The sequence below is a fragment of the Limanda limanda genome, chromosome 11 (genome assembly GCF_963576545.1).
Source record: "Limanda limanda chromosome 11, fLimLim1.1, whole genome shotgun sequence".
Lineage (NCBI taxonomy): Eukaryota > Metazoa > Chordata > Actinopteri > Pleuronectiformes > Pleuronectidae > Limanda > Limanda limanda.
In genome coordinates this window covers 8,755,678-8,782,812 of record NC_083646.1, presented here as the reverse complement: position 1 = coordinate 8,782,812, position 27,135 = coordinate 8,755,678, and the positions used below count along the sequence as shown (strand labels likewise).

At 45.3% G+C, this 27,135-nt stretch overlaps 1 protein-coding gene across 1 annotated transcript; it reads left to right on the top strand.

Annotated features, from left to right (window-relative positions):
- Positions 1-18,189: 18,189 nt before the first annotated feature.
- On the top strand, positions 18,190-21,151 carry cited4b (Cbp/p300-interacting transactivator, with Glu/Asp-rich carboxy-terminal domain, 4b). The gene is made up of 2 exons (XM_061080645.1): positions 18,190-18,470; positions 19,384-21,151. The coding sequence occupies exon 2, from the start codon at positions 19,393-19,395 to the stop codon at positions 20,257-20,259; it is 867 nt and encodes a 288-aa protein (XP_060936628.1). The 5' UTR covers positions 18,190-18,470; positions 19,384-19,392; the 3' UTR covers positions 20,260-21,151.
- Positions 21,152-27,135: the final 5,984 nt, after the last annotated feature.

Sequence of the window (27,135 nt, the reverse complement as noted above, 5' to 3'; positions counted from 1 at the left end):
TGAAATCCTCTCCAGGGAGCGGAGAGCACACCTGAGGAACAACCCTGTGCCTCACCACAGAGATATCAGTGTGATGTCACACAGGTTGGAGAAGAGACACCCAAACTACAAGAACACGACAGGGAAAAAAAACACGAGAAAGGAAAACTCATCAGCAAATTTCTTTTTTTTTCCACAAATGTGTATTTTCTCCAAACACAAACGTGGAAACATCTTTTCCTGGAATAAAAACCAACAACAGGTCGACGGAACAGAATTATCTTTTTGCCGTGTTGTGACGATCCAGAGATACAGATTGCACAACAGCAATGAAACTGTCATTAACAAGTGTGGCCGACCCGCACTTATGAGAAACACCACATATGCCACGCAGACCAAATCCTGAATGGTTAAATGATCATGAATAATTAGGGCATTCTCTCACTGAGCAGATGTCTCTTTCTGCCCAACGCCGCTCCTCGCAAGAATGAACGGCCGGGGCGAGAGATAAGCCTGATGGAGAGAGAGAGAGAGAGAGAGAGCAGCGTGGGGATCTCACCGGATGGAGGAGGAGGAGGAGAGGGGAGGAAGATTGGATGCTATGGCCTGTAATGCAATATACCATGTGTTCACACTCACACACACACACACATGCATGTATTATGCAAAGTCTCACAGTATGCACACAATTGCTGATCAATGCCTCGAAGCCCCCCCCCCCCCCCCCGGACCCTCCCCCAAAACACACACACGCACCCTTGCACTATTATTTACGAGCATTCCCACTTGAAGCCCCCTGAAGTCTGGAGAGACCTCGGCGGTGAGGAGGCACCACTTGGCTACACAGTGAACCCATAAATTACTCACCTCGCCCCTCAAATATTGATAAGGCAATCACCATCTCCCCAGCATGCACCGGGGGGGGGGGGCACATTTCCTCCACCTTCCTTATTGTGGAGCTCCAGTTGCACAGGGGATTGCACCTCTTCCTGTAATACTTGTTGTCGAGTACAAAGACGCCTCAGATGGTTCATTTGTTTCCTCCCGTGTGAAGTTGTTGCATCACACACCCCCGCTGAAGATGTGTGGTCGTGTTCCCCAAAAAAAAAAGGAAGGCTGGTATCATCCGTATATCACTGAGAGGGGATGAATCAATGAGGATGAGTGAAGGATGAGACGGGGAAACAGGTTTTCATAATGCGCTCCCATCTCAGTTTTTCCTCTGATCGTATTTATTTATTTTTTCATGTTTTATAGAGTTGAGGCCACGTCCAGTCCAACAAGCTTCTCAGGAGTCTCACCCCAGGCAAAGGCTAAAGGCCGCAGATGAACAGTATTTGGAAAAAAAAATTTTAGGTTGTTTTTGTGTCGAGTAAGATGAGAAAATCTGTCTCTGTCTCACGTACGTACGTAGGCGAAATAGAGCCACTAGCTGATTTGCTCAGTAAAGCATAAGAACTGAAATCAGGGTAATATACTGAACCTAGCTCTCAAAATTCTGCCCACCAGCACTTTAATAGTTCAATAATTTACATGATATATTTTGCTTCTTTATATTGTGTAAAAAAAACCCAGCTGAAATAGAAAACTAAAAAAGTTGCAGCCCAAACAATTTCTCTAACTAGTTCCATCCATAGACTGGAAATAAAGATGGACCACATGACTGCAAATGGGACATGAGATCATTTTAAATGTTCTTATCACAATGATGTGTGTTTGTTTAACTAGTAAATTGTTTTTGCCGAGTAAATTGCTTTTGTGTGGTAAATCGTTTTTGTTTTTACTAATTATTTGATCCCCAAAAAACGTGAGGAAATGTCATCATTGACAGTGGAGACTGTAATTGGCTGAGTGCACGAATTCTCGCAGGACCACGATTCTGCAGCATCACACCACGACCAGTCTCTGGCTCTTAATGCCCAATTATCTGGAGTATTTTGGCATTTGTTAGTAGGAATAAATGTGGGTCTATGGTTTAGCACATTTGTTTTTATTTTTGTGTGGATTAAACAGGTTGGGGGCTGTCTTCTGTCTCTAGGCTGGGGAAATTAAATCATCTCTTTTAGTTCACAGACATCAGTGCTTGGTCTTTGTCATCAAAGATCAGCAACAGAGTGAATCAGAACATCTCCCAACGTTATCCTTTTTAGGTACTAGTATTGTTCGCTCTCCCTTCTGGGAATCTTCTTAATTGGGTTACATCACCACATGAGGGGAGGTGAGAAGCTTTCATCACTAAAGACCAATATATCTGCCCTCCTTTACAATATTGCGTATGGTAGCATTCATAAATCTCATCAATAACTGTCAAACCCTTTCTCAATTAGTCTCTCCTGGTTGAAGGGAACAACAGCTCCAACCAATCTGTCCTCGATGACCAGCTGCAGCTCAGCAGTCATGGCCCAGTGGTTTTTATCATCTTTAAATGCATTAACAGTATCTAAAGGTCGTGCCATGCCAGGCAGAAGGAAGTGTATCCAGTGGTCCGGCACGCTGATTCAACTTGACTTGGTGTAAATCTGCCGGTGGTAATAACCGCCAGCGCTGGTGGCTCACATGTGGGTGTCTCTCACAACAGGCACTCATACAGATCCACAGCGAGCTATGCGTTCAACCTCCCACCGGTAAAGGTCAACCAAGGAAAACAGGAGGCATCGATGTATAGATTTGTCTCTTTGGAATCAAATCAAAGAGAAAGGGGAGTTGAACTGTGGGATTTGAAGCAGGGGAAACTGTAATCGGTTGTTATTAGTCGGATTGAATTACAGAGATGTAGATTCTGTGCACGATCGATGGCTAACAAACAATTTAGCGCCTGATGCTTATTGATTTCATGCAGCTTCCCATACATGCTCGAGGGGGGGGGGGGGGTGGGGGTTATGAAACGTCGTGATGGCTCCAGGTATGACCGTATTACGCCGGCAGACAAAAGAGGTGAGTCAGGACTCAGGAGGAGAAACTGACAAAGACACCTCACGCCTTGATGAGCTGTTTTTTCTCCCTCTCTGAACTCGGCTGAACTGAAACTGCTCCTCCACTGCCTCGTTACCAACAGGTCTCATAACACCCGAGTCGTCTGACAAGAGAGAAACTTACTGTGAGAGACACTCCTCTTTGTCGTATGGCAGAATTGTGGAGACTAGATAAAAGAGAAGTGTTTTTGCTGTTGCACACTTCAGTTTGTTTTTCTGTCAAACGGCTGGTTCCTGCCCTCCTCCTCCTCCTCCACCCGAGTAGAGAAACTGTCACTTTATCACTCACATAAAAGCCTGATGTCTGAACAAGAGAATAACTTGCGGGAACCCAGTAAATGGAGACAATTATGAGACCGACTCTGTGTTGCCTTTGTCGTCCTGTGACGTCCGTGACTCACATGCATCACAAGTCAAACAAGTCATGTGCTCGCGCCTCGGTAACCGGTGGCTGGGGAGACGTGTTTGTCAGCCTGGCTTGACGAGAATATAAGCCCATCAAAGCCCGTCGAGTAGGCAGAGCGGTGGTTGTGCATGTGTGTGTGTGTCTGTGTGTGTGTGTGTCAGGAAGTGTGTGTCCTGATCGCCACATTGCCAGGAAATCCCCACAGGAGGCAGCTTGTGGAACCTCATCCCATTTCAGTGATAATGCCATCATTGTCCCCTCGGTAAGGGATGGAAATGAGCTATGCTCTGGTCTTATGGGCGACTTGCTGTCATAGTCAAATAAGGATGTCTTTGTCCGCGGATCACCCAAGATATTGTTGATTTTCATCTTCTCTCATCCGTCATGGCAGCGTGTTTATGAAACATCAGAAGAGAACAGCAGCATTGTAGATGGGTTTTTTTTCTCTCTCTCAACTGCGAAACCTTTCAAAAGTGTTTGAAAGCGCTCCAACCCGTCAGCAGTGCTGTGTGCTGTGTGTAGGTGTTTCAGTTCCTCGTGGCAAAACGCCAGATCGCAACAGGATGATCACGGTTTTATCGCCGAGAAGTGGAGTTACTGAAGCTGACTTGGGAGTTTCTTCTGTTTGTTTTCTTCCCCCTTTGGCAGAAATGACAAACTGACCTTGTGTCACCGTGTTTGAATAAACTTCACACCTCCTGAAATGCTGCGGGAGGTGTGAAGTCATTTCAGCTCCGACTGAAAGTTCTTTGATGAGCCAGTTGGAACCAAAACTAAAAACCAGATAGTTGTCAGGTCTTTTCTCATCAATGACTTAGAGAAACTTTAGGTTGTTTGGGCTGCGAGAGGAATTTTTTTTTACAATTCCCCAAAATTTGATTTAGGATGTTGATGAATGTAATTTAATCATCATAACCATTTCCATCCAACTTTCACTGCAGGCATGGCTGAGATAATCAACATATTTTAGCTCTAGAAAATAGTTGGAAATCAGTTTTGGTCAGTCTGCATCACAAGGTCAAATTTGGACAAAACCCACCGGAGGCACCTTCTGATTCTGCCTCGCTGTTCTGTATGAAAACACAGTGTGGGAGGTCATTCTTCTTCTGGCTCTATGTCGGCAAAGGGAGATTGTTATGGAGTCGAATTGTCGACTGTGTAAAAGAGAGAGGCGGCGTGGTGGGACCGGCTGCCAGCGCGGTTGTGTTATATCTCCCGCTTCTGATTCTAGAACGTTGGCATCGGTTGTCAAATCACACACTGGGGCGGCAGTGCGTCGGTTTGTTCCAGTCAGTGTAAACAAGCAGAGGTTTCCACAGGGGTCTTCTTAGCAGCAATGTGATGGGGATCTTTGAATAGAGCGGTTTCCAGACGTGACCCTCTGAATGGGATTGGTCGGGTCAGATGTGTTCATAACAACATTCCGGCGAGGGCTGGTTAGAGAAGCAGGAGGCAGGACACGACGTAGGAATCCTGCAGCTTAAAGCTCAGGGTTTTACTCTCCATCCAAATCAAAGCCTGTTCGCCAAAAGCTCCCAAATCTCTTCTTGCCAAGTGTACATCTTCGATAGTTGTATTCTAGATTTGTTTCACATCCATCACGTGTAACAAACACCGTGCCGACTTGCTCGTTGTGAGTTTTCTGGGTATTTTCCTGCTCATATAGGTTCACTTGGACATTTTTCTAGGGGTCTGGCAAGAAAAAGGTCCAGAAATTGTAAGAAAACTGACTTTGACATTTGCTTTTTCAGCTCCTCCAGAAAAACGTCAGTACAAAATCTTCGTTCCTAAAGCAGCTTGTAAGGGAATAGAGTTTACGTCACCATCAGGTTATTCATCTTTTAGTACTTAACATATTCAATGATTTGTTTAACCATCCAACAAAATTATAAAGGAGCTTGTCTTTCCATTTACTTTCTAAAGGCGCTGGGGAGAAAAGAAAAAGCCGTCGCTTATATACAGGCACTTATAAATTAACAGGTGGTGTCACATTGTGGATATAAAACACAGAATGACTCACCCGACACACATTATCTTTACCAAAGCACACAGTATGTTTTCAGCCTGTCAGCCTTCACCGTTGTGATGATACATTAATTGTTCTTTCAAAGCAGTGACTTAACATGTTAATTTGGCTCCTACAATCAAGTGATTACCAGTCTGGTGTAGAATTAGAGAATTATGCAGTGCGATAGAGTGAGTGTAGAAATGCTGTAATAAAAGAATGAGCCCAATCCCCATATGTGCAGTAAGATGTTGTTTTGGTTATAAACCAGCTATTCTTCCTGTACAAACATGTCAGCTCAAATTTATTCAGGAGGGTATTGCAGCAGTAACACTGGCACAATGAAAGATTAACGGCCAAACCTTTGCTAACACGCATCATACTTCCAGGGTTTTGCAATGCACGTGAACACAAGAAGTCTCTCTGTGTGTTTTAGGTTTTTACATCTTCAATAAAAAAAGATGCAGAGTGCAGCTCAAACAACAACAACAACAACAACCTTCGCTCTCCCACCGAAAGCATTGCACGCTTCGCTGAGCGATGGTTGTCATGCAACGGTTTGACATCTCTCTTCGAACCAATGCAAAACAAACTATTTACCCTCTTCATTTTTCCATGAGAGGAGTAGTGTTCCTGAGGAATGTATTTACCAATGTTCCCTTGTACTGGTTCCAGTCCCGGGCTATTTTCTCCCCTGACTAAACACCATGCAGCCGGGTGGAGGTCAAGACAGAGGCAGCAGATAAGAGGGACAGAGGAGAAGAGGGAGAGGAGGGCGTACTCCCTGACCGCAGAGCACAATGTCTTATCTTGTCCTCCCTGTTGTTATCTCCTGCACGTGGACGCAGGGACTGCACACAGCTGCCGTCTGAACACTGGAATAGGACTTCACTGTTTTATACAAATGAAAGAGGAGCATCAAGTTTTGCATCGTCACACGAAGGTAAAACTATACAGAGAGAAAATGAGCATTCACCAGGCACTGTCAACCCACGTGATATTATAATGAGTTGATGACCTTCCCTTTACCACAGTGGAAATGATGCTGTGCTCAGAAACAAGCCAATCAGTGTGTAGCTGATGTTAGCAAATAGAAAACAGTTTAATTAGTCTATTACATTTCTGTTATTGTGTTCTTTATATTGAAAAATCAACATTTTGTTCTTTATATTTTAAAACCTTTTAATATATGGAGTTTCACACGTTAGAACCCATGTGCACACTTGGCATGTGAAGAAATCCAAACCTGGACAGGTCTACTGTGCCTTGCTACAGTTACAACTACGTTTCTATTTTTTTTTGTCTTAAAATAGCAAACTAAAACTACATGAGGCTTTTTAACTCACTTGAAAAATGTGTATCACATCACTGAGGATGTGCGTGCTGGTGTAAACAGGAAGGAGATTGTCTTCTCGGCAGCCGGTTGCTCAGTTGCATAAAAACACGACTAACAAGAAACCACACAGTAGAGAAAGCAGAATAGAGGGATTTATTTTCTTGGATCAATGATGCAGTGTCACTGTTACTGCAAAGTGTTGCTGTAGTAAAGTGGAGACTAAATCAGGAAGTGAATGTGGGTCAATTAATCATTCCAAACGTCTCCGTTTTACAAAGCAGCCCTGGAGCTTTCAAACTAAAGTGGAGCCAGCATCGCTTCCTAACTTATCTGTGGATGGCAGGTGTGTAAACATAGCTACAGTGATGTGCTTTAAGAATAGAACATGCTAGTGCAATGTAGCCGATAGGACTGGACATCCAGGGCGAGATTCAGCAAACACACCGTGGACAGGTCGCCAGCGCATCGCAGGGCCAACAACCATCCACACCCTCATTCACGCCCTAGGTCTAATAACCCAAACCCAGTCTGCATATCTCTGGACTGTGGGAGGAAGCCAGAGGAAGCAGGAGTACACAGAAGAAAACCTCCGTCATCAAACCTTGTTGCTGTGAGGCGACAGTGATAACCACCACACCACCGTGCCGGCCACCAAACTCACTAAGTTGAACTTGCAAGAGCTCAGCATCGATTTACCTTTGCTTTTCATCTGCAGATCGACTCCTCACAGAAACTCCACTGCAATAAACTGTGCAGCTTGTAGTTCACGCTTCTCTCTGCCAGAGTCTGTTTGAATAATAACTTACAGTACACTGACCGGATAATATTCAGATTAACATTGCAAACATGTAGCTCAGGTATTTATTAAACGAGTTATTGAAATTCTGGCAGTGGGTGGATGTTGTTATGGATATACGACAGCCGCCTTTTTGCTTTTTATTCTGTAAACTCTGTTTTTGATTCATGGTTTCTAACAGCAATATCCAGGGATGAGCCCAGAGTGGATCTTGGATAAGCCTCTAGCCTTTAAGCTTAGGTCCCCACCCCCACCTCTCCACTCCTTGTTCTTCTGTTTCTCTGAGTCTCTCTATGTTTCTTTTTCTCTCTCTCAAAGAGACACTGACACACACACACACACACACACAAATGCACACATACATACAGAGACTCTAAAAGCACTACACACACACACTGCCAATTTAATAAAGAAAGACTTTGTCATGCATATCTCTCCCACAGCTTCCTGGCCATAGTGACAACAGTGTGGGTGAGTGGAAAAACAGGAGGAGGACAGGCAGGCCATAGGCAGCTCTAGTGGGCAGTGTGTGTTTTCGTGCTGCAGCCTGTGCATGTGTATATACAATACGCCATATGTGCGATCCAGCTCGTGACATGTGCTCACCAGGACATTTAGATGGGATGGTAATGACGGATATTAATAGCAGTTTCGAGGTGGGGACATGTGTGGGAGTAGGATAATGCTTCATATCATTAATGGAGCTGGAATGAAACTACAAACTAAGCTTTTCTACTCTGCGTGTCTGACTGGGACACAGTGCTTCCTATGAAGAAGCTGTGTACTTGTACTCTAAGTTCAACACTGACAAAAGGTTTTGTCGCCTCCCGCCTACTCCTGCTTAACCAATCGCTGGCCTTGTCACTTCCTGCACATGCCAAAGAATGCCAGAGAGACTGCTTTGGTGTTTGGCTGCCAGGCAGTCGACCCAGGCCCTGTTCATACCAGTCTTTGGTGATCTGATCAGAACTAGCTTCCTCTACATGCAGGTGTGAATGCACCAAGATCCCCCAGACCACATTCTGAGGTGGTCTGGGTTGCACATGGCCACATTCTTTCAGCAGTATGTACGTAAATGCCTCCTGGGCCACACTGAAGGACCACCTACTCAAATTAGAATGGCCCTCAGCAGAGCGCATACCTCAGGCCCCATATAAAAACCACATTTAAATTCACAAAATCGGAAATTTGATTTGGATCTGCACCAAATGGGAACTGAAATACAGCAATGCAATTAAAAAAATTAAAATAAATTCCCATCAAGATCCATTCATTATTTTATGGGAAATCAATGAAATGCCCGATCTCGCCATGTTAAAGAAAGTTGAGTAGTTTTTGTGTAACAAACTACGAAAAAAATCATTTCAAAAAGCCCATATCACAAGCACATCAATCATCTTGACAAAATTAATCAGTGCTGCTCATCTCCTGTTTTTTGTTTTTGTTTTTTTTTACAACTGGTAAAACAGACTGTATATACAAGTTTACTGACTTAAAATATATCACTATAGGCTACCACCAAACACATTGTTATTTCCATTCACTCCTGGAATATCCCATTAATCCCATTAGCATCTCCTGCCTATCTAGGGTCAGAGAGCTGTGCAAGTACTGAAATACTTGATATATTTAGAAGTCTGCAGCCAGTACGTGTTGAGGGGGAAAAAAACTCCAACAACACAGTATGAGCCAATAACAGAGCTCATGATGGGAGGTCCAAAGGACAAAGACCATAAGGGGAACTTCATCCAGACACATAGCTTTTGGGGAGAAACTCAATAATGCATTATTTGTGTTTTCTTGCTCGTACGGCATGATTGCTTTCCACAATGTTCCTCTGGAGGATGGATATTTCTGAAAATGTACAGATTCCTCAACTGTTGTCGAAAGCATATAGTGCCTTTTAGAGCCTGGGTGTACTTTTATCACCACCCCCCCGAGACCAGACGTTGACCCTGTTGTTCAGCACATGAGCAGAGCACCACTGTTATTCCTCATCATTCTCCCAGACTTTCACCCCCTTAATTGTTTTTGCCGCTGTCAAAGATGCCGTAACAAACTGCTTGAATACTAACTGTCTGTCCAAACAGATTTCTGCTGCGAGTGAGTCATTTGGTAAATATAGAGAGTGACAGCGCTGACTTTCAATTTGGACTCAGCTGTTTAACAGTCTAGCTGGAACACACAAACATGTGAACGCGCTGACAGACACACACACACACAGACACACACACAGCTGTCAGTGGTTTCAGAGGAGACATTTGGATTCTGCACTGCACACATGTAGGTGATGAAACTACATTGTGCAAACATGGCGAGACACAAAACCATGGCTTAAAAAATAGGTCATTTCATAGGTTGTTGTGCAGCGTTTCCACTGCCTCAAGTGTTATTGCAGCAATGCATCAGAAGAGGAGCCGTGCTTCAGCTTGACAGCCAGAGCGGCTCCGCAGATGGGGAACAGAAACAATGAAATTATGCCGTGGACAATCCCGATTCCTACTGTTGCACAAAAGCCTGTCAGTTCCCGGTGTTTTTGTATCACAGAGGCAGAGTTGCCTTACAGCTCACTGTCATATTTACGCGTTGAGAGAAATAGAAGTCCACCTTCCCGACTCGGAGGGCGGATCTGTTTACTGAGGAGGTGAGTGCAGGAGACGCACACGGGGGAAGGCCATAGGTACGAGTGGAGTGCGTGTATGTGTGCGGGCGTGTGCGCGCTCTTGGACTGCATACGTGCGCATGGGTGTGTTTGTTTGTGGAGGGGAAGCGTGTCACAGGGCGCTCTGGCCCCGCCACAAACCCGACTCCTCCTGACATCTGTGAGTCAATTAGCTGACTGAAGAGAAAACATCCCTGCCCCCTCTTTCCCACACCCTCCCTTCCCTCCTTGCATCCCTTCCTCCACCAAACAAGCCCAGCCAGCCAGGCAGCCAGGCAGCCAGTGAGGTGGTGTATAGCATAGCAGCTCCTGTCTGCCCTGGCTGGCTGGTGTGAGGCGTCGTTGGGGGAGGGGCACGAGTCAGGGCCGGGGGGGGCGGGGGTAGTGGGGGTGATGAGGTTGGATGTCAAGAATGTGGCTCATGGTCTGCTCTTTTGTGTATTTTGTGCAAGATGAATGGGCCCATGGTAGGCTGGGGTGCCAGTCGGCCGCGGCTCCCCATTGATTTGTGTGTCAGAGGAGCCTGAAGGCCTCGGCCGGCCCCTCTTGAAACGAGACAGACGGATAATGAATGCTGCTGGGCGAACAACTTAAACGCCCACTACATATACTGTAGACATAACTATTTCAATGTGTTGTTTCCTCCTTGGCTCAGTCTGGACTCGATATTGCGTCCAGCCTCATTATCTCTTTTCCAATGTCCGTCTCTATCTCCATGTCCAAGCCTCCCGGGGACCAACATCAGGACACTTATTGGTTTGCTAAGCTGGTGTAGGGGACTGTTCTTTTTTTTTTGTGGTGCCTGGTGCATCCCTTATTCCCTTCCCCATTCTTCCCCAATGCCCTCCATGTCCTGAGGCTATCGCTATGGAAATATGCTTCAGTCACATTGCTAATTATTTAAGAGTCTTCACCTCATTAACAGTGCTGGGAGATAATGAATGATTAATAGGTCATTCTTCCCGCCGTCGCTGTGTTCTCCTGCTCCCTCCTCCCATAAAAAGCGACTTGTTTGACAGGTTGTGCGAGCTCCTGTTGTCCATTTAGCCGCGTGCATCTCCCACACTCCTCTCGCCCCGGAGCGCGCACGTTCCTCGAGGTAACTGGAAACATGGTGAGTGGCTGTGAGGCAGGAAGTGCAGTGAAGGGGACATGATTAGTGTTTGTGTCGACAATGATCCCTCAGGCTAGTAAACGCTGAAGAACGGTAGTGCTTGGAAATGCAGGCAGTGGGCTTGTGGTGCTGACTGTAAATGACTGACACTGCTTGGTAATGAGCCAAGCCTGGAAACATGAAACCAAGGAGGGATCGAGTCATGTTTGTACAGTTTGCATTAAGTCATCACTGGAGACAGTGAACCCCTGCAGGCACAATACTCCTTATCATGTCTTTGCCATCATGATAAAGTTGTTTCAGTGGTTATCTGCTGCCTCAGACGTCCCAGCACGGTCTCAGGTTTCTCTGCTAACGGGAACTTTGCATTCTTTTGGACACTATGACAACGTGTTTCCTTCCAGCACTCAACTTCAGCATTATGTCATGGGATCACATCTGATGGAAAAAAGTGTTTCTACCTGTTCTGAGGGGCCACACTCACAGCTGTGGGCAGAGACATCAGTAGTCACAGAGCTGGAAGGATAAATCAGACAAATGGGGATAACGGCACACAATTGCTGAGAGCCTTCTATGAGGCCATCTGGGTTATGCTCTCGGGTGTGTAGAGGATAAACTGGCTAAAAAGACAATTGACTCCTTGCCTGTTTGCCTTTCTGTTTCTTGAAAAATGTGGGAAACCAAAGCTATGGAAACCTCGCTGTCAGGCCAGTGTTGCACGATACGAAGACAAAAAAGTAGCGTCTGAGGATGAGTGGTTGTCCACCAGAAGGTTGGCGGTTCAATCCTCCGTCTTCCCCATCTGCATGCCAAAGTGTCCTGTTGGATAAAAGCAGCTGCCAAATGACATGTAATAATGTTATGTAAAAAAAAAAAAAAACGCTGATGCAAGTTGTTCCTAAGATGTAATAAACATCAATTACACAAACGTGCATGGTTATTTCCACTTCAACTTCCAGAAGTTCAAAGTGCATCTTAACATCCTGATAAAAAAGGCCCGTCATTGGCTAGACTGTCAAAGTAAAGGAGATGAAGAAGACATTAGCACGTACACCAGGCTGCCATGTTTCAATCACTGCCAAACGGAGCCAGAGCCAATAACTACTTGTGTCTAATGCAGAGTCATTTGACCCGGGAGTGAATTCTGATTGTTATCACTCCCATTGCAAACAAAAGCCAGAACTTATTGAGTGTTGGTTTCTGTGACCTGTGGGAAAGTGGCTTTGTCGGGTTGAATATGCAAATATTAATATCTTAACTCGGGTTTAACTGAAGAAGTGAAAGTTTGACAGTAATCAGGGAGTTTTGTGACATTTACACTGCTTGTTTTAGACTTATTTTCTTAGGACTTTATTTCCCGGTTAAAATAAAAGTAAATGTAACAAATCACCTTATCTTAAAGTTGTTAAAATAATCTATTATTACAATTTATAGTACCCAATAAAACTGCTCACCCATACAGACCCGATAAACTAGTTTTTTTCTTGAATAACCAGGCGGCTGGGTCTCAGCCCCCGAGGTAAGAATTCTATTATTACACTGTCAGATGCTGAATATATGACGATTTGACAAGTGGGTTTATCTGGAAGCTCACTGACTCTTTAGGTGTCAGTATAAGGATCCTGTTCGCAGTTAACCTAAACCATGTCTCACCTCTATGGATTTTCACATCATCTGTCGAATGTGGCGTTTCAGAATTAGATATAAACACTTCTGCCTTACAACCATTTCTCCAACCCAGAACAAATTCTATTTTGTAAATGCTTTGTATTAATAAAGAGCTTTTCTAGTGTTGATGACCACTCACAGCGCTTTGCAGTGAAGGTTTCTTTCCATTCACTCATTCACACACACATTCAGACAGTGCATCATTGGGGTGCTGTGCTATGATGAAGCCATGTTAATATTTCATGGATATTAAATCAATACAACTGAGCAAGCTGAAAATAAGCAAAACAAAAAGCAATAGCAGATTTTATTTTATGTAATAAATTGCATCCATTGGCTCTATTTCTTCCTTATGGACAATCTATAAGCCCATTTGTATTTACTACATCCGTCTTTATTCGTATCCTGTTACAAGTCGTATAAAGTTAAGTCCCACAGAAGCTTTTCGAGCGGCACAACGTCAGAATGTAAAAAACAACCAGTCAAGTGCAACGCTGTCAAACAGTAAAGTTGATAGGAAGGAAGTCACGGCGGCACTTATGGAGCAAAAGTGCTCATCACTCAAAAAAGTTGTTGGAAACTTCCTCTCATGTGGTTTGTCGTGACCACCCCCGCCCAACCAAATCACTACTTTCTCTCAGGCTTCACTCCCCCCAAAAAACTTTGTGGCCTGCAGGTCTGTGATGAGTGGCAGTTTCTTCCAACATCCCTCATCCCCTCTCTCCCCCACGGTATGTTTGAGTCAGACCCTCCCCCCACTCCCTTCCTTCCCTCCCTCCCTCCCCCGTTAGCCTTGACTCAGGCTTGTTGCCCTCTCTCAGCTGCTCGGCCCAACCGTGTCTGTTGATTGGTGGTTGAGATGGAGAAGGAAGCCTTGGGAGTATTTATAGAGACTCTCTCATTTACCAGAACAATAACAACCCTCCCCCACACCAAGAGAGGGAGAGGGAGGCAAACTGACTTTTGGTTTCACATCTAAGGGGGGGGAATGTGGCTTTTCCATTCATGTTGATTCTGTGTAGCAATGATAAAAGAATGCAGGCTCAAAGTAATTACGTCCATTCATGTGTTGAATTAAGATCTTCAGGGCAAACTTACAGGATTGTTTGAAGTTGGCTATTTATATTCAAGTATTGTCCAAAGAATTTTATGTCCAGCTAATTAAGTCCAGTGAATGCAACAAGTGAAAAGTATTGAATTCATAGATCAGCATAATTAGAAGCACTGGAAATTTGAGAATTTCCTCCTTGAGCCAAAATAATTTCCAGGAATTAAACCGCATGCCGTTTTGTTTTATCCTAAATGAGCTACCACATTGTTTTCCAGGAAGGGTTATAGATATGATGCATTCATCTGATGCATTCGAAACCAATTCGTTTGAAGGATGTGGCAACATTCTCTCACAGTTCTCACTCACATGGCTCCACCTCTATCAAGCCACTCGTCTGCAGCAGCAGCCACGAGGTTGGATGCAGTGCTGACACTGCCAGTCATCGCTGGCAGAGACAGAGCTGGCAGGATTAGTCAGGTGGGTAGGATTGAGTCAGCTGGTCTGAGATCAGTGGCTATTAGTTGTTGCTGACACAGATTGAAGATGACTTGCAAGCAATTAGGGCCGTATCTCATGGTTGATGATTACTGTAGCTCATAGTGTGAAGAGCTTCCTGTCACTTTGTCCATCTGATCTCACATGATAAGTCATCTCATAGAACACAGAGTAAATACAGCATTACAGGAAGTGCTACTTTTATAATTCAAGTAAATCAATTATATTATGAGGAAAATCTTCATTCAGTTTCTGGATAAGTCAAATGAAACCAGAATGGCCCCTAGTAGAGTACATACCTCCACATAGAACCAACATTCCCCTTATGAAACCACATTCTCTTTTATTTGGATCTGAACAAAATTCCCATGAATTATTATCTAAGAAATCAAGGAAATCGTCCAATCCTGCAATGTAAGAGACATTGAGAGGAAATGGATCCACCCACTGAAACAGATCTGAACCAAAATAAAGTGGGCTCCTCCCCTGACCCCCACTGCATCCCTTCCACTAAATTCCATTGTAAACCATCCAGTAGTTTTTGTGTCTGCTCGCTTACAAAAATAAAAAATATACAAACCGACAAGCAACATAATTTGAGTGTATCTTAACCCTAATCAAAGATTCAGAAGAGAGGTAATGACTGGTGAGATGATATGACCCAGATGCAGAAGCAACGCCTCATCCTGTGTGCAACTAGGACAATGCACGTCCACAGCTGATCCCTCATCTGTCATTACGTGTGTTTGGAATGCACAAGTAGGAAAAACCAAACAGAGTTGGCTTGTTGTTCGGCGGCCGAAGGTAATATCTGGTTCCACTTCCTTGTTCTCTGGTAGTTGGTGTTACATTTCTTTAAAACTCTCCTCTACTTACCTGCAGACCCAGGGATGTGGTCTGTTGTCACATGTGTCATCTTGCAGATGTTTCCTCAGTGTGTATCCAACAGAGATCCACTACACAACGTTCTCCACACGTTCCCAGACCCTGTTGAAGGGCAATGAACATCGTCTTTCTTAAAGTCTTACATGAACGACCTGGGTAGGAAGCTGAAAGATATCTGGAAATATTAAAGTCACCCATCACAGACAGTGTGCAGATGATGTGACCAGTACGATGGTGAACGCCTGCTTTTTACCCACAGTGATTTGCTGAGGATGCATTGACACAAATATGTGACCCACAGCAGGTATGTGCATGCAGAATGTAAACAGGAACCAGATTATCCACAGCTGGTTACAGATAATACTACGAACAGCAATGTCGAATAGTAAGAGAAGAGATTTCTTTCAGTGGACCTACAGTGACAGCAAATCCATGTATTCACTGTTATACATCAGGTTTTGACTAATAGGAACCAATCAGGAAGCGAATTAGGGAGACTACATTATCATTTTAAAATGTCAGCATTTATGCCCATCAACAATGCAGGCCTGAAGATATCGAAACTAAAAGGAAGCCACCAGCGTTCTCTGTTTGTCGCTCAAAATCTATGACGACAATAGAAAATGTCAATACAAAGACACATTTTAAACCTCTACAGTAGTTTGGTTGTAGCCGAGCCCTATTAAATGTGGGAATGTTCCTTTAACATGCATTGTTGTTCTGCATAGTAGGCGTGGATACGGCACGGGCGTAATTGTAGTTCCACCTCGAGGTTGTCACAGTTCATGTGTATGTTAAGGAGAGAGCCAGGCTGGTGGGACAGGATGCCAATGTTACACGTCACGCCTCTGATTCCAAAATACCATCATGCTATTTAAAATCACTGTGGCAGCAACATGACAACTTTGTTTGGTGTAGTGTAAACAAGCAAAACCAGCAGAATGACTCAACGACAACGTAGCCGGATCTCTGTTTCTTGCCCTTTCTCCTTGAAATGCAAGCAAAAAGGCACACTCTCGCATGACTATAGAAATCAATAGACGGCTTAAGACGAGTTTTGTGGATGCTCATCCTTTAAACCATAGATTACAGTCAGCGGTGTGGATAAATCTATGAAAAATACAGCAAAAAAAAAAGCCTTCAGGTGATCCGACTGCAGTGCATCCATTACCTAATCACAAACAACACAATGGATATATAATTACAAACCACATAACTTTCACCACAGTCACGACTGTCTGGAATTCCATTTGAATGTCTCAGGTTTTAAAGAGACACAGTCATGTGAGTGGTGAGCTCCAGAGGATTTGGGCACATTACTTGTTCTGTAGTGCAAAATGACACCATTAGAAGCTTCTGGCCCTGGGTTACACAACAAAGAGGTTTTCAATGGATTTTTAAAATTCAACAGCTTGTCAAATGGTCACAGACTGTAGAACACAAATGCTAAAACAAGTGAGCTGAGTTCATCACAGCACAACAAAGCCTTATGTTGATTCTGTTGTGTTTTGGACTGACTAGCTGGGTGAGTTTCTCAGAGAGCACCCAACACCTGGGAGTGGCTTATTAACACTGGCTTAAAGTGGCCGGACAATGTCAGACAATGACAAGCGCCTGCCAGTGGTTGCCCATTTATAGACAAATTCCCCCGACAATGGATTGGCTCTCTCTCTCAAAGAGGTTCCATTCATTTGCAATTGCAGGCAAGAGGTCATTGTCCTGAAGTGGGCAATCAAGAGACGTGTGCATCTGCAGAGTGGAGGTACAAACACACACATGCACAGCAGTAGTTACACTGCCGCTGCTGCAGCCAGTGTGGCCTAGAATAGCACACAGGCTACATTCCTCTGCCCTCCCTCTGCTGCCTGGCTGAGGCGAACACAGCAGACTGGTGGGTCACATGGACCAACAGTGATCTCAGTCATCCTGGAGATGAAGTGTACAGGCACACACTGAGTAACACACAAACACACACAGGCCAAATAAACAAGTTGGTGCAGTCAAATTGGGAACATGAATTGCTAGCCTAATGTTATGGCAGGTATGTTTGGCACTTACTATCAGATACAAATGTTGGCTGACTCCTACATACATGCATAATACAGAGATAATAAAATACACTATCTATCATACAAACAAACATGTATAGTGACTCTTATATACATGCATAAAACATAGATAGACATAAAAACAAATATCTATCTATGTATGTATCTGTGTATGTATCTATGTATGTATCTATGTATGTATCTATGTATCTATCTATGTATCCATATATCTATCTACCTACCTACCTAACTATCTATCTATCTATCTATCTACCTACCTACCTACCTACCTACCTACCTACCTACCTACCTACCTACCTACCTACCTACCTACCTACCTACCTACCTATCTATCTATCTATCTATCTATCTATCTATCTATCTATCTATCTATCTATCTATCTATCTATCTATCTATCTATCTATCTATCTATCTATCTATCTATCTATCTATCTATCTATCTATCTATCTATCTATCTATCTATCTATCTATCTATGTCTTAAGATGATGGACAAATCCTGTATTGCACAAAGTGAAGACAGCAGCAGTTACTCATGAAGACAAACAAGATGTTCAAATATTCTTTCAAAAAGAATCGGAGGGGAGGAGGATATTTAAATTAGCCACAGTGTCACAGCTCTCCAACAGCCCCCTTCTCTCCCTCTCTCTCTCCCTCTGTGTCTCTGTCTCCCCTCTCTCTCTTTTTCTTTCTACGCCCATGCACAATTATATTAAGTAGGGCCAATAGGAACAAAGGAGAGGCAGGACCGAGGCTCCACCTCTCCCCGGCTGCCTTCCTCTGAGCTTTTTACATGTACATAATCCCTGAGTTGACCCAGAAAATAGGCAGTCGTTTTCAAGATCTGATGCGGCAAGTCTTTGTGCACCCCCCCCCCGTCCAACCAGCCTGAGCATGAAGCGGAACCCAGTGGACTAACCCAGTGGAGAAACCAGTGAGGAGCGGCGCCCCTGCAGAGGAAACCAGTGTGTCCTTTTACGCACAGGAGCTGACGCCAAGTCGAGCAACTTTGTGGAAACGGAGAGGAAAAGGGTGAGTGGATTCTGGATTTCTACCCGAGGCTTTTTTTGGTATTGTCTTCTTCCTTTCGGGTCCTCTGTGGCTGCTGCTGCTGCTCGCTCCTCGCTCCATTGTTTGCATTCCTCCTGTTTCAAACTCGACAAACGGATCCTGTGAGTCCGCAGCTTCTCAAGGGTGGGGGGGGGGCGGTGAGCAGTCGGGGGGTCGGTGCGTGATCGCAGGAGACCAGGAGCCCTTTGTTGGATCCTCTTGCCTTGTTAAGAGAGAAATGTGGCGATTCAGCTGTTGTGGTGTGTTGGAGATGTTGCATGATGTCAGCGTTTCTTTGTTGCAACCTTACGTGCGTAAAATGTAACCGATTCCCCCCCCACCACCCACCCACCCCCCTGGCGTGCAACATAGAAGATGGGATTTAAAGCAACGCATTATTACGACATGCACGCGTTTTTTTTGTGTCGATCCTTTCCGTGCACGAATGATCCCAGCTGTTCCAACACGCACCCAAACAATGTATGTGGACCCGTGATGTCAAACCCGGGGCGTTCATAACCTCCCGGGCACAAAGAGGGGAGGCTGGGGTAGGAAGGGGCTTCAGTGGTGCAGATATTCCATTTTTCCGGAAGCATTTTCCACTGGTTTTAACTTGAGGTGGGGATTGGGTCGTTCCAAGGGAAAAAATGTGCCTTTGTTACAGGTGAAGCTTGTGGTCACCGTAGAGAAAGGTCACTAGTCTGGATAAGGAACTGGTTTGAAGCACAGAGATAATATAAAGCACACATGACAACATTAACCTCATTGTTGTGTAGCTGTAACCAGATTGATAGTGAATCACATGGACGTGTAAATATGTGCACGTCATGTCAGCCGTAACCAATGTGTTGTTTTTTTATCACTGATCTCATAACTGTGTCTCCTCTGCTCCCAGACAGGAGGCATGGCAGACCATCTGATGATGCCCATGAATCACAACTCAGCGGGCGCCAGTCTCCACGGTTACAGGATGGGCATGAACGGCGGCCTGCAGGCGGGTCACCAGCAGCATGCCAACCAGCAGGGCATGCGGGCGCTGCCCAACGGCCAGATGATGCACTACGGCGGCGCCCAGGCCAACATGGAGACCGCCATGAGGCAGCGGCAGGGCATGGTGGGCGGGCCCATGGGCGGACAGCTGAACGGAGCCCAGATGGGTCACCACCAGATGACCTCAGGTAACATGATGTACAATGGCCAGCCCCAACAACAGCAGCAGCAGCATCATCCGCAGCAGCAGCAGCATCCCCAACAGCAGCAGCAGCATCACATGCACCAACACCAGCAGCAAGCCCAGCACCAGCAGCAAGCCCAGCACCCGCAGCAGCAGCAGCACCCACAGCAACAACAACAGCACCCGCAACAACAACAACAGCAGCAACAACAACAGCAGCACCCACAGCAGCAGCAACAGTTTGTGAATGGAGGGTTAACGTCCCAACAGCTCATGGCCAGCATGCAGCTGCAGAAACTCAACACCCAGTACCACGGACACCCACTGGGGCCTATGGGGGGGAACCACATGGGGCCCACAACACAGTATCGTGTGAACCCGGCTCAGCTGGCTAGCATGCAGCACATGGCCGGGCCGGCCCTGGCACTGAACGGCATGGATGCGGATATGATCGACGAGGAGGTCCTGACCTCGCTGGTCATGGAGCTGGGCCTGGACCGGGTCCAAGAGCTGCCAGAACTCTTCCTGGGCCAGAATGAGTTTGACTTTATTTCGGACTTTGTCAGCAAACAGCAGCCCAGCACCGTGAGCTGCTGAGAGGACCTGGTTTGCCAGGAGGCACAAACGGACACAGGAGAGTGAGAATCGTCCAGGATGGATAACGGGTGCTCGTCTCTCCTCTTTTTAATTTGGAGGCTCCTCCCTTTACAAATAAAGCGAGTTGAGGCCCAGGTGCACAGAAGAGAACTTTGGATATCCGTGGTGAATGCACAGTCTCGCGTGTGCTTGTGGCCAGAGGGGGTGGCTGGCTTTAAGGCCTGTTGTTCCACTTCTCCCATTTCCTGGACATGAATGTACTTAATGCTGAAATTCTCTGAAAAAGCCACTTTGAACAATGCTTTGACACTGTGTAGCTTCCAAGACTCCACCACAGTTTACCAGTAAAAAGGCGTATTTATTTATCCCTGACTGAGAAAACTGATATAAAGAACAACCCCCGTCTCCATTATGGGAACCAAGTGGTTTTAATGTTTTTTATTTTTATTTCCTGAGAGTAAATGGGGGAGGAAATTAAATTTAAGTTCCCTGCTCATGGTTTTATTTCCCGTTCTATTTGGCCTGATATTAAAAAACGACAAGGTAATCTTAAAGGAGCCAGAATTTTCTCTCAGTAAAGTCAGACCCCACACGAGTACATGTTATGTCATTTGAATGGAAGTCTCATCCCGATTTAAAAAATGGTTCACTTTGGTAAAGTGCTGCCTTTTTAGATGTGATGTTCTTGAAAATCTACTGCTTGTACTGTATGAAGCTGTAAAACTCCAACATGTCCACACTGTTGTGTTCTATTGGAGCTGTAGAACCGCCTTAATCACGCAGATTCTTATTTATTGGTTGTTTATATTGTCCCCTTTTTTTGTGGTCAAGATGGGGGGATGGTCTTTGTGAAAAGGGGTTTTGAGGATCAATAAAGATGGCCTGGTTAGAAGTGTGGCCTGCTTTTCCATTCATTGCACAGCTCTTCCCCCTGGGCTGTGGAGGGCCAGCTAAGTGCTAAGGTCAACCTGTGGGTGAAGGGAAACCTCAGTTTCTCTCAAGTCTGGGCTGGAAATGTTAAAGCAGATGTAATATTTATGCTTTTTGAGGAGGGATATCTACTCTGCTCTAAATCTCCCGGGTTTTCATTAGCCCAGCTCCTGCCTTTTTAATGGAGGAATCTCTGTCTGTCTTTCGATTTTTCTCCACAACCACTCGTCCAATCAGGCTCGGTCGCTGTAGGACCCAAGGACAAAGAGTTTCCTGCGAGTGTTTGGACAAAAAAAATGACAACCATTCCTCCCTCGTCAGATATTTAGCTACACGTGGCGTTTCTTTGGTAACCAACCATTTGATGATATCAGGAAAAGGTCATGCTCAGCTTGACGGGCGCTGTTTGCTCAGTCTCCCTCGCTAAACAGGCCCAGTGTCGCTTGCAGGAGCGTGATTGACACATGGTGATAATTACTGAAAAAAAGAGCAGTGTATTAAGTCAGTATGCATCTGATATGACTTCCCAGGGGACTCGATTTTCAAACGGAGCTTCACCGTGTAACATTTAGTTCGGGTGCGGACCCCGTGCCCTGACATTAAAGGTAGTCAACATTCCTATAAAGGTTGTCACGGCAGCAGCATCGGATTTGAATGACACTGGTTTCTCGGTGGCGCCCAAAACATTTGTTTCTTCGCTGTGTGTAAAGAGTAACGTGAGTGAGTGAGGGGAGGGGGGGCAAACAATGCGTACCTTGATGGGGGTTTAAGTGACTTAAAGCTTGTAAGCCCTGGCTCAAAGCCAGTAGCCTCTTTTACACGGCCAGCTCGAGGCGGGAATGTTCAGCCTTTATTCCATCTCGCCGTTCTGTATGATACAACAGTAAAGACGTTGGATGTGGAGGAGTATTGTTGTTCCACCTTTAATGCCGTCAGCCGAGTCAGTCAGAGACGAATCAATGTCTGCGTAAGTGGGACAGACGCTGTTGTTTTGCTCGTCACGCCAGCATGCTATGTAAAATCACACTGGGGAGGCAATCTTGTTTGTGTCAGTGTAAACAAACAGGCAGATTAAGGTGTTGTCTTTCCTACTGGGGTGTAGCGGAATCTGAAGAAACAAGGTTTTGTGCTCTATTTTTCCCAGGTCACACAGCAGATGGCCAGTAAAAAAACAAGACGTTCTGCCGTTAAACAATAACATCGTTTAACAAATTACCAACCCACAACAAATTCCCCACCGCTCACACCGCAACAGTCGCAGGAACAAAACTACTTTCCTGGTCTAATTGCATTCATTGTGAATTGAGGGTAAAGAGATTCTCTGCGGTGGGTGAGTTTGCTGGATTGTTTTGTGCCTGCGGGCCATGAAAACGCCTGATTAAGGTCATGTTGGGAATGTCACCGCCACATTTAGCTTTTCACATCGTCAACAAAGGCATCTTCAGCAGCGTCACCAGCAACAAGGGGAGGAGGAGGTGAGATGAGAGTGTGTCGTTCCAAACCAGAAATGGAGTTTGCACAGTATCCAAATCAGGTCCGCTCTTATATCGGCTGAAACTATTCTTCACTCGTCCAATTGTGTTAAAGGCCATTTTAAAAAAGGTAACAGGGAGGATCTGGCCAGAAATAGGTCAACCCCGAATATGGGCTTGTTTCAAATAACAAAAGGGTGTGTGCGTTTATGTCTTTCTATGGTTGTGAGGACCTATTTTCCTCCGAAATCCATAGTGAGAACATTTCCCAGGGTCCTCTTAAAGTCATTTTTAAGGGTTAAGGCTTGTTTTTTAGGTTAGAATAAGGTTAAGGCTGCAGATTAAGGTTTAGCGTATGGTATGTAGTTGTGATGGTTAATTTTAGGGTAAGGGTTTAGCGATGCATTACGCCTCAGAGTGTCTGCACAACTAGAGAAAGAATGCCTGTGTGTATTTTCTTGGCTTGACACTATCTAGAGAATGGCTCATAAGTAGGCCAGCAGCCTTGGCGCGGCGCTCAGTGACGGTGGCGGGTCGCTCGCCCCGGTGCCAATCTGGTGAGATGGTCTTCTGGTGCGCGGCACATGGGGCACGCTGGCACACGGTTCGGAACTCTGTCTCCTGGTGTATCTCATAATTGCATGCTACACCGCGAAGCTCCTTGTTTAGCCCCAATTAAATGCAGAGGTTCGGTTGCCTGATGGTGACTCCGTAGGGCGAATGGCTAAACACGCCAAACAGCCCGTGTTTGCTCTCCCAATCCCTTGTTATGACTGCCGCTCCGAGAGGCCGGTCTAGACGCAGGCTAAGCAGGGTGGGACACTCCGAGACATTTACAGTTGCTTCTGTTTTTTTTTGCTCTCTCGTTTCCCAGCCCACCCACAGCAACTGCTTCGAAACACACGCTTCCTGTGGCGGCGTTTCTCGATACAAGTCACAGACCGAAAGCCACATTCTGATCGAGAGGCAAGAGTGAAAGAGACAAAAGATAAAGAAATGTAAGGATTTCTCCAGGCGGCAATTAGAAATTAGGTGGAGGGATTTTTTCTTTTTTTTCGCTCTTCGGGGATTTCTCAGCTGGGTTTTCCCTCAATCCTTTTATGACTCCATCGAAAACCCTTCAATAAACATTATGCACATTCCTCTCTTCTGCTCAATATCTGTAGATGAGCCGTACACCTCTGTGCATTTAATGCTGTCTGGTTCCCTCTTTCCAGGCTCAGGTACAGCTGGTGCCAAGCCTGAGCTGGAGGTAATCTCAGCCTCAGTGCCGGGCGACAGATAGGTGGTCATTTGCTGTTGTCACGCATGGCCAGGTCTTCACGTGCACACGCACAGCATCAGCACACAAGCTGATCAAACAGGCAGACAGGGATGCCTCAGTATCAGTGTGGAGCCAGGCGAAGATAAAGGGTTTATGTCTCAACTGTGGTCGTTGTGATCCTTACAGCAGCTCCTGCCGAGCGCTGGCAGACTTTAGTGAAAGATCAGGAAGCAAATGCAACTTAAATCCTGGAGATTTTGTCCAAAAGACTAAATGTGAGTGTTACCTCTCAATTTGTGTGTTAGTTTTGAGATGTACAGAAAAACACGTGTCGCTTCAAGAATCTCCCATGTGTGTCAATGACTGTAAAAACAAAAGACTGACACACACAGTGAAAGTGAGAATTGCACTCGAGTTTCCCAGTTGAGAGGATGAGTTATTATCGACAACAATGGGCACGTATCTGTCTGTGTGTGTGTGAAGAGAGAGAGAGAGAGCGTGTTTCAACTCGTCTGCTTTAACAAGAGCGTTTGGAGGTTTTTTTGTCACGTTTTTGTGGTGATGTTGTGTCTTTGTGTGAGTGTGTGTGTGGCGGCGTGCACGTACGTGCGTGTGCTGGCAGGGGGTAAATAAACAGCAGATCCCTCGGGGGCAGGGTTCATCCAGTGGACATGTTGCTCAAGCCGAACTTCCTGATTTTCTAGCTGAACAGTCGGCCTCCTCCACTTGACTTGTGATGTTATTGGACGCTGCTCTCGCCCTCCCCTTCCTTTAAGCCCCCCCTCGGCTCACACATCACAAGATATTTCTATGCAACAGGCCTCTTCTGGAAGACATCAGTCGATGCACTGTTGTGCTTCTGGGCTCGTTTTAGTCGAAGTAAAGCTCGGGGACTTAGCTTGTAAGTGACAAAAGAAAAAAAAAGGGAAAAAACCCTCTTCTTCCCTGCAACGAGGGAAAAAGCAATATAATCACATCACACTTTCTTTCCTGGAGCTGCATAGTTTAGCTGTAATTGTTTTGTTTTCCATATGAATCCAGCTGAAGAGGCTTTTAAATGCAGTTCTGTACCTGCGGCCTCCAGAGGGAAGCGGCTGGTCCCGGCATGTCGGTGCAGGTGACACCGAGGTTGCCTAGTGACGAGCAACTCCTCCTCTGACCACCGCCACCCCCCCCCCCCCCCAAATCTGGGGTTGAATGGTTTGCCAGCTCTTTGAAGTAAAAACAGAGGGTGGGTGGGTGGGGGGGTTGTAAATAATTTATTTTGCTGCACACAGCTGACACGTCTCCGGCGAGGCGGCTCAAGCACATCGAGGTGTTCCAACAATGTCTAAAGGTGGTAAATATTTAAGGCTTGTGTGATTTACACGCTCGAGCCAAACTGAGCAGGAGAAGCGTTTTTTTTTTCACAGCGGTGGCAGAAACTAAACCCTTGGTGTTATCTCAACGCCTCGAGAGACCTCCAGTCATATTGATAAAAAAATTGTTACTCGATATGTTTTTTTTCCCCCCAGAATTTAATTGGTTTTTATCGTGTAATTCACACCAAATATAATCTCGGGGCCTGCCTCAGTGTTTGACATTCCGATGTGTCAGAACCCTGCCAAGCAGATTATAAAGAAATGCTAACATTTATCAAGCAGCTGACACAGGAACAGCAACACTGCGGTGCAATGTCGAATAATCTAATAAGGAACTGTGAAACTAATATTACACTTTTAAAGCTTTAAATGTGATTTTTTTTTCTTGCTGAAAAAGTGTCAAGGAGGGTGTTAAATCAACCACAGTGTTCCTGTTATTGCACCTCACTGCTCAACATAATGCAGACTCCAATGCCACGGTGTCAACAAACATGATAAGTCACAGCTTCCAGGAGCAGGGAAGCGGTTTGTCTCAGTGCAGGAGAATTACAGGTTCGCAGGTCAGAAAAGAGGGAAACCGAATTAGTCCAAGCTATGTTCTGTACACAGTGTCTTTGTGTGCAGGGCTTTAAGCCTGCGTGCTAATCTGGTGACAGTGGCAAGCACATGCTACCAAAGACAGAGTAACAGGCGGGTGGAATTCATACAAGAGAGCAGTTCTTGTCGGGTTTTACAAGCGTTATCCTGTTGGTGGAATCTAAATATACCCAAAGAAGCAGCGTGTTTATGCCAAGAAAAGTCATGTGCACGCTTTCCTAAATTGTTTTTCTGCGTTGATGTGAGATTTCTGCCTCCTTTCCTCTTCACTGAGAGATTAAAGCCTGCCACGCCGCTGCCATGTGACCAAGACTCCTCGCAAGACAATCCTGACACGAGTTGGCTCGCCACCAGCTGTAGCTCGTGGGGTCCGAGTGTGTTGGGGTGAGGAGGGTGGTGGTGGTGGGTCGAGACGGAGTTCTCGGCAGATATGATCTCCCAACCGAGAGTCACAGGAGAGCAGCGAGCGAAGCAGGTCCGAGGCCTCGTTTACGGAAAGTGATGAAATCTAATTTGATTTGAGACAAATCCGTAGCCGTCGGTGTCATGTGATACAAACAGAGTTTCCAAGTAAAGAAACAAACGGACACTTCGGGGACCAGTTGTTCCCGGAGATGTCACAGTTCTTCTCGGATGCGACTCCACTTTACTTTTTTTCTCTTCATATCCTTAAAATAATTAGCTCTGAATCCTTGAGGATTAACATATTCTGAAGTAGAAGGGTGCATTCCTCCGCCAAGGCCCGACAGTCCCCTATGAAACCACATTTAAATTCACTAGACCTGGATTGATCTTTGTCATAAATATAAGTCTCATGAACATGCCAGGTTTTTGGGAAAATATGGTGCAAAATGCTTTAATATTAAATAGTTTTTTGGGAACCTCTGGATCAACACTCTGATCTGACTGCACCATCATTTAATTGTTCCTTCCCTGATTCATATTGCATCTTTCCTCTAAGTTTTATGGTAATCAGTCCAGTAGTTAAAGCGTGATCCTGAAAACTAACAGACAAACCCAAACAAAAACATGACCTCCATGGCTGACCAGTTCCTTCAGGCATTAGATACATAACTCAGACAAATCTGCTCATGTGTTGCAAACCAGGACATTGCACAATCTGTAAAAACGATCTAAACATCAACCTGACAAAGAAATCCAGCTGAATTAATCTGTAGCCGAGTTCTCAGAATCCTCTCCACCTCAAATGACTGCCAAAGGGCATGCTGGGAATTCAGCTGGGGAGGAGGTG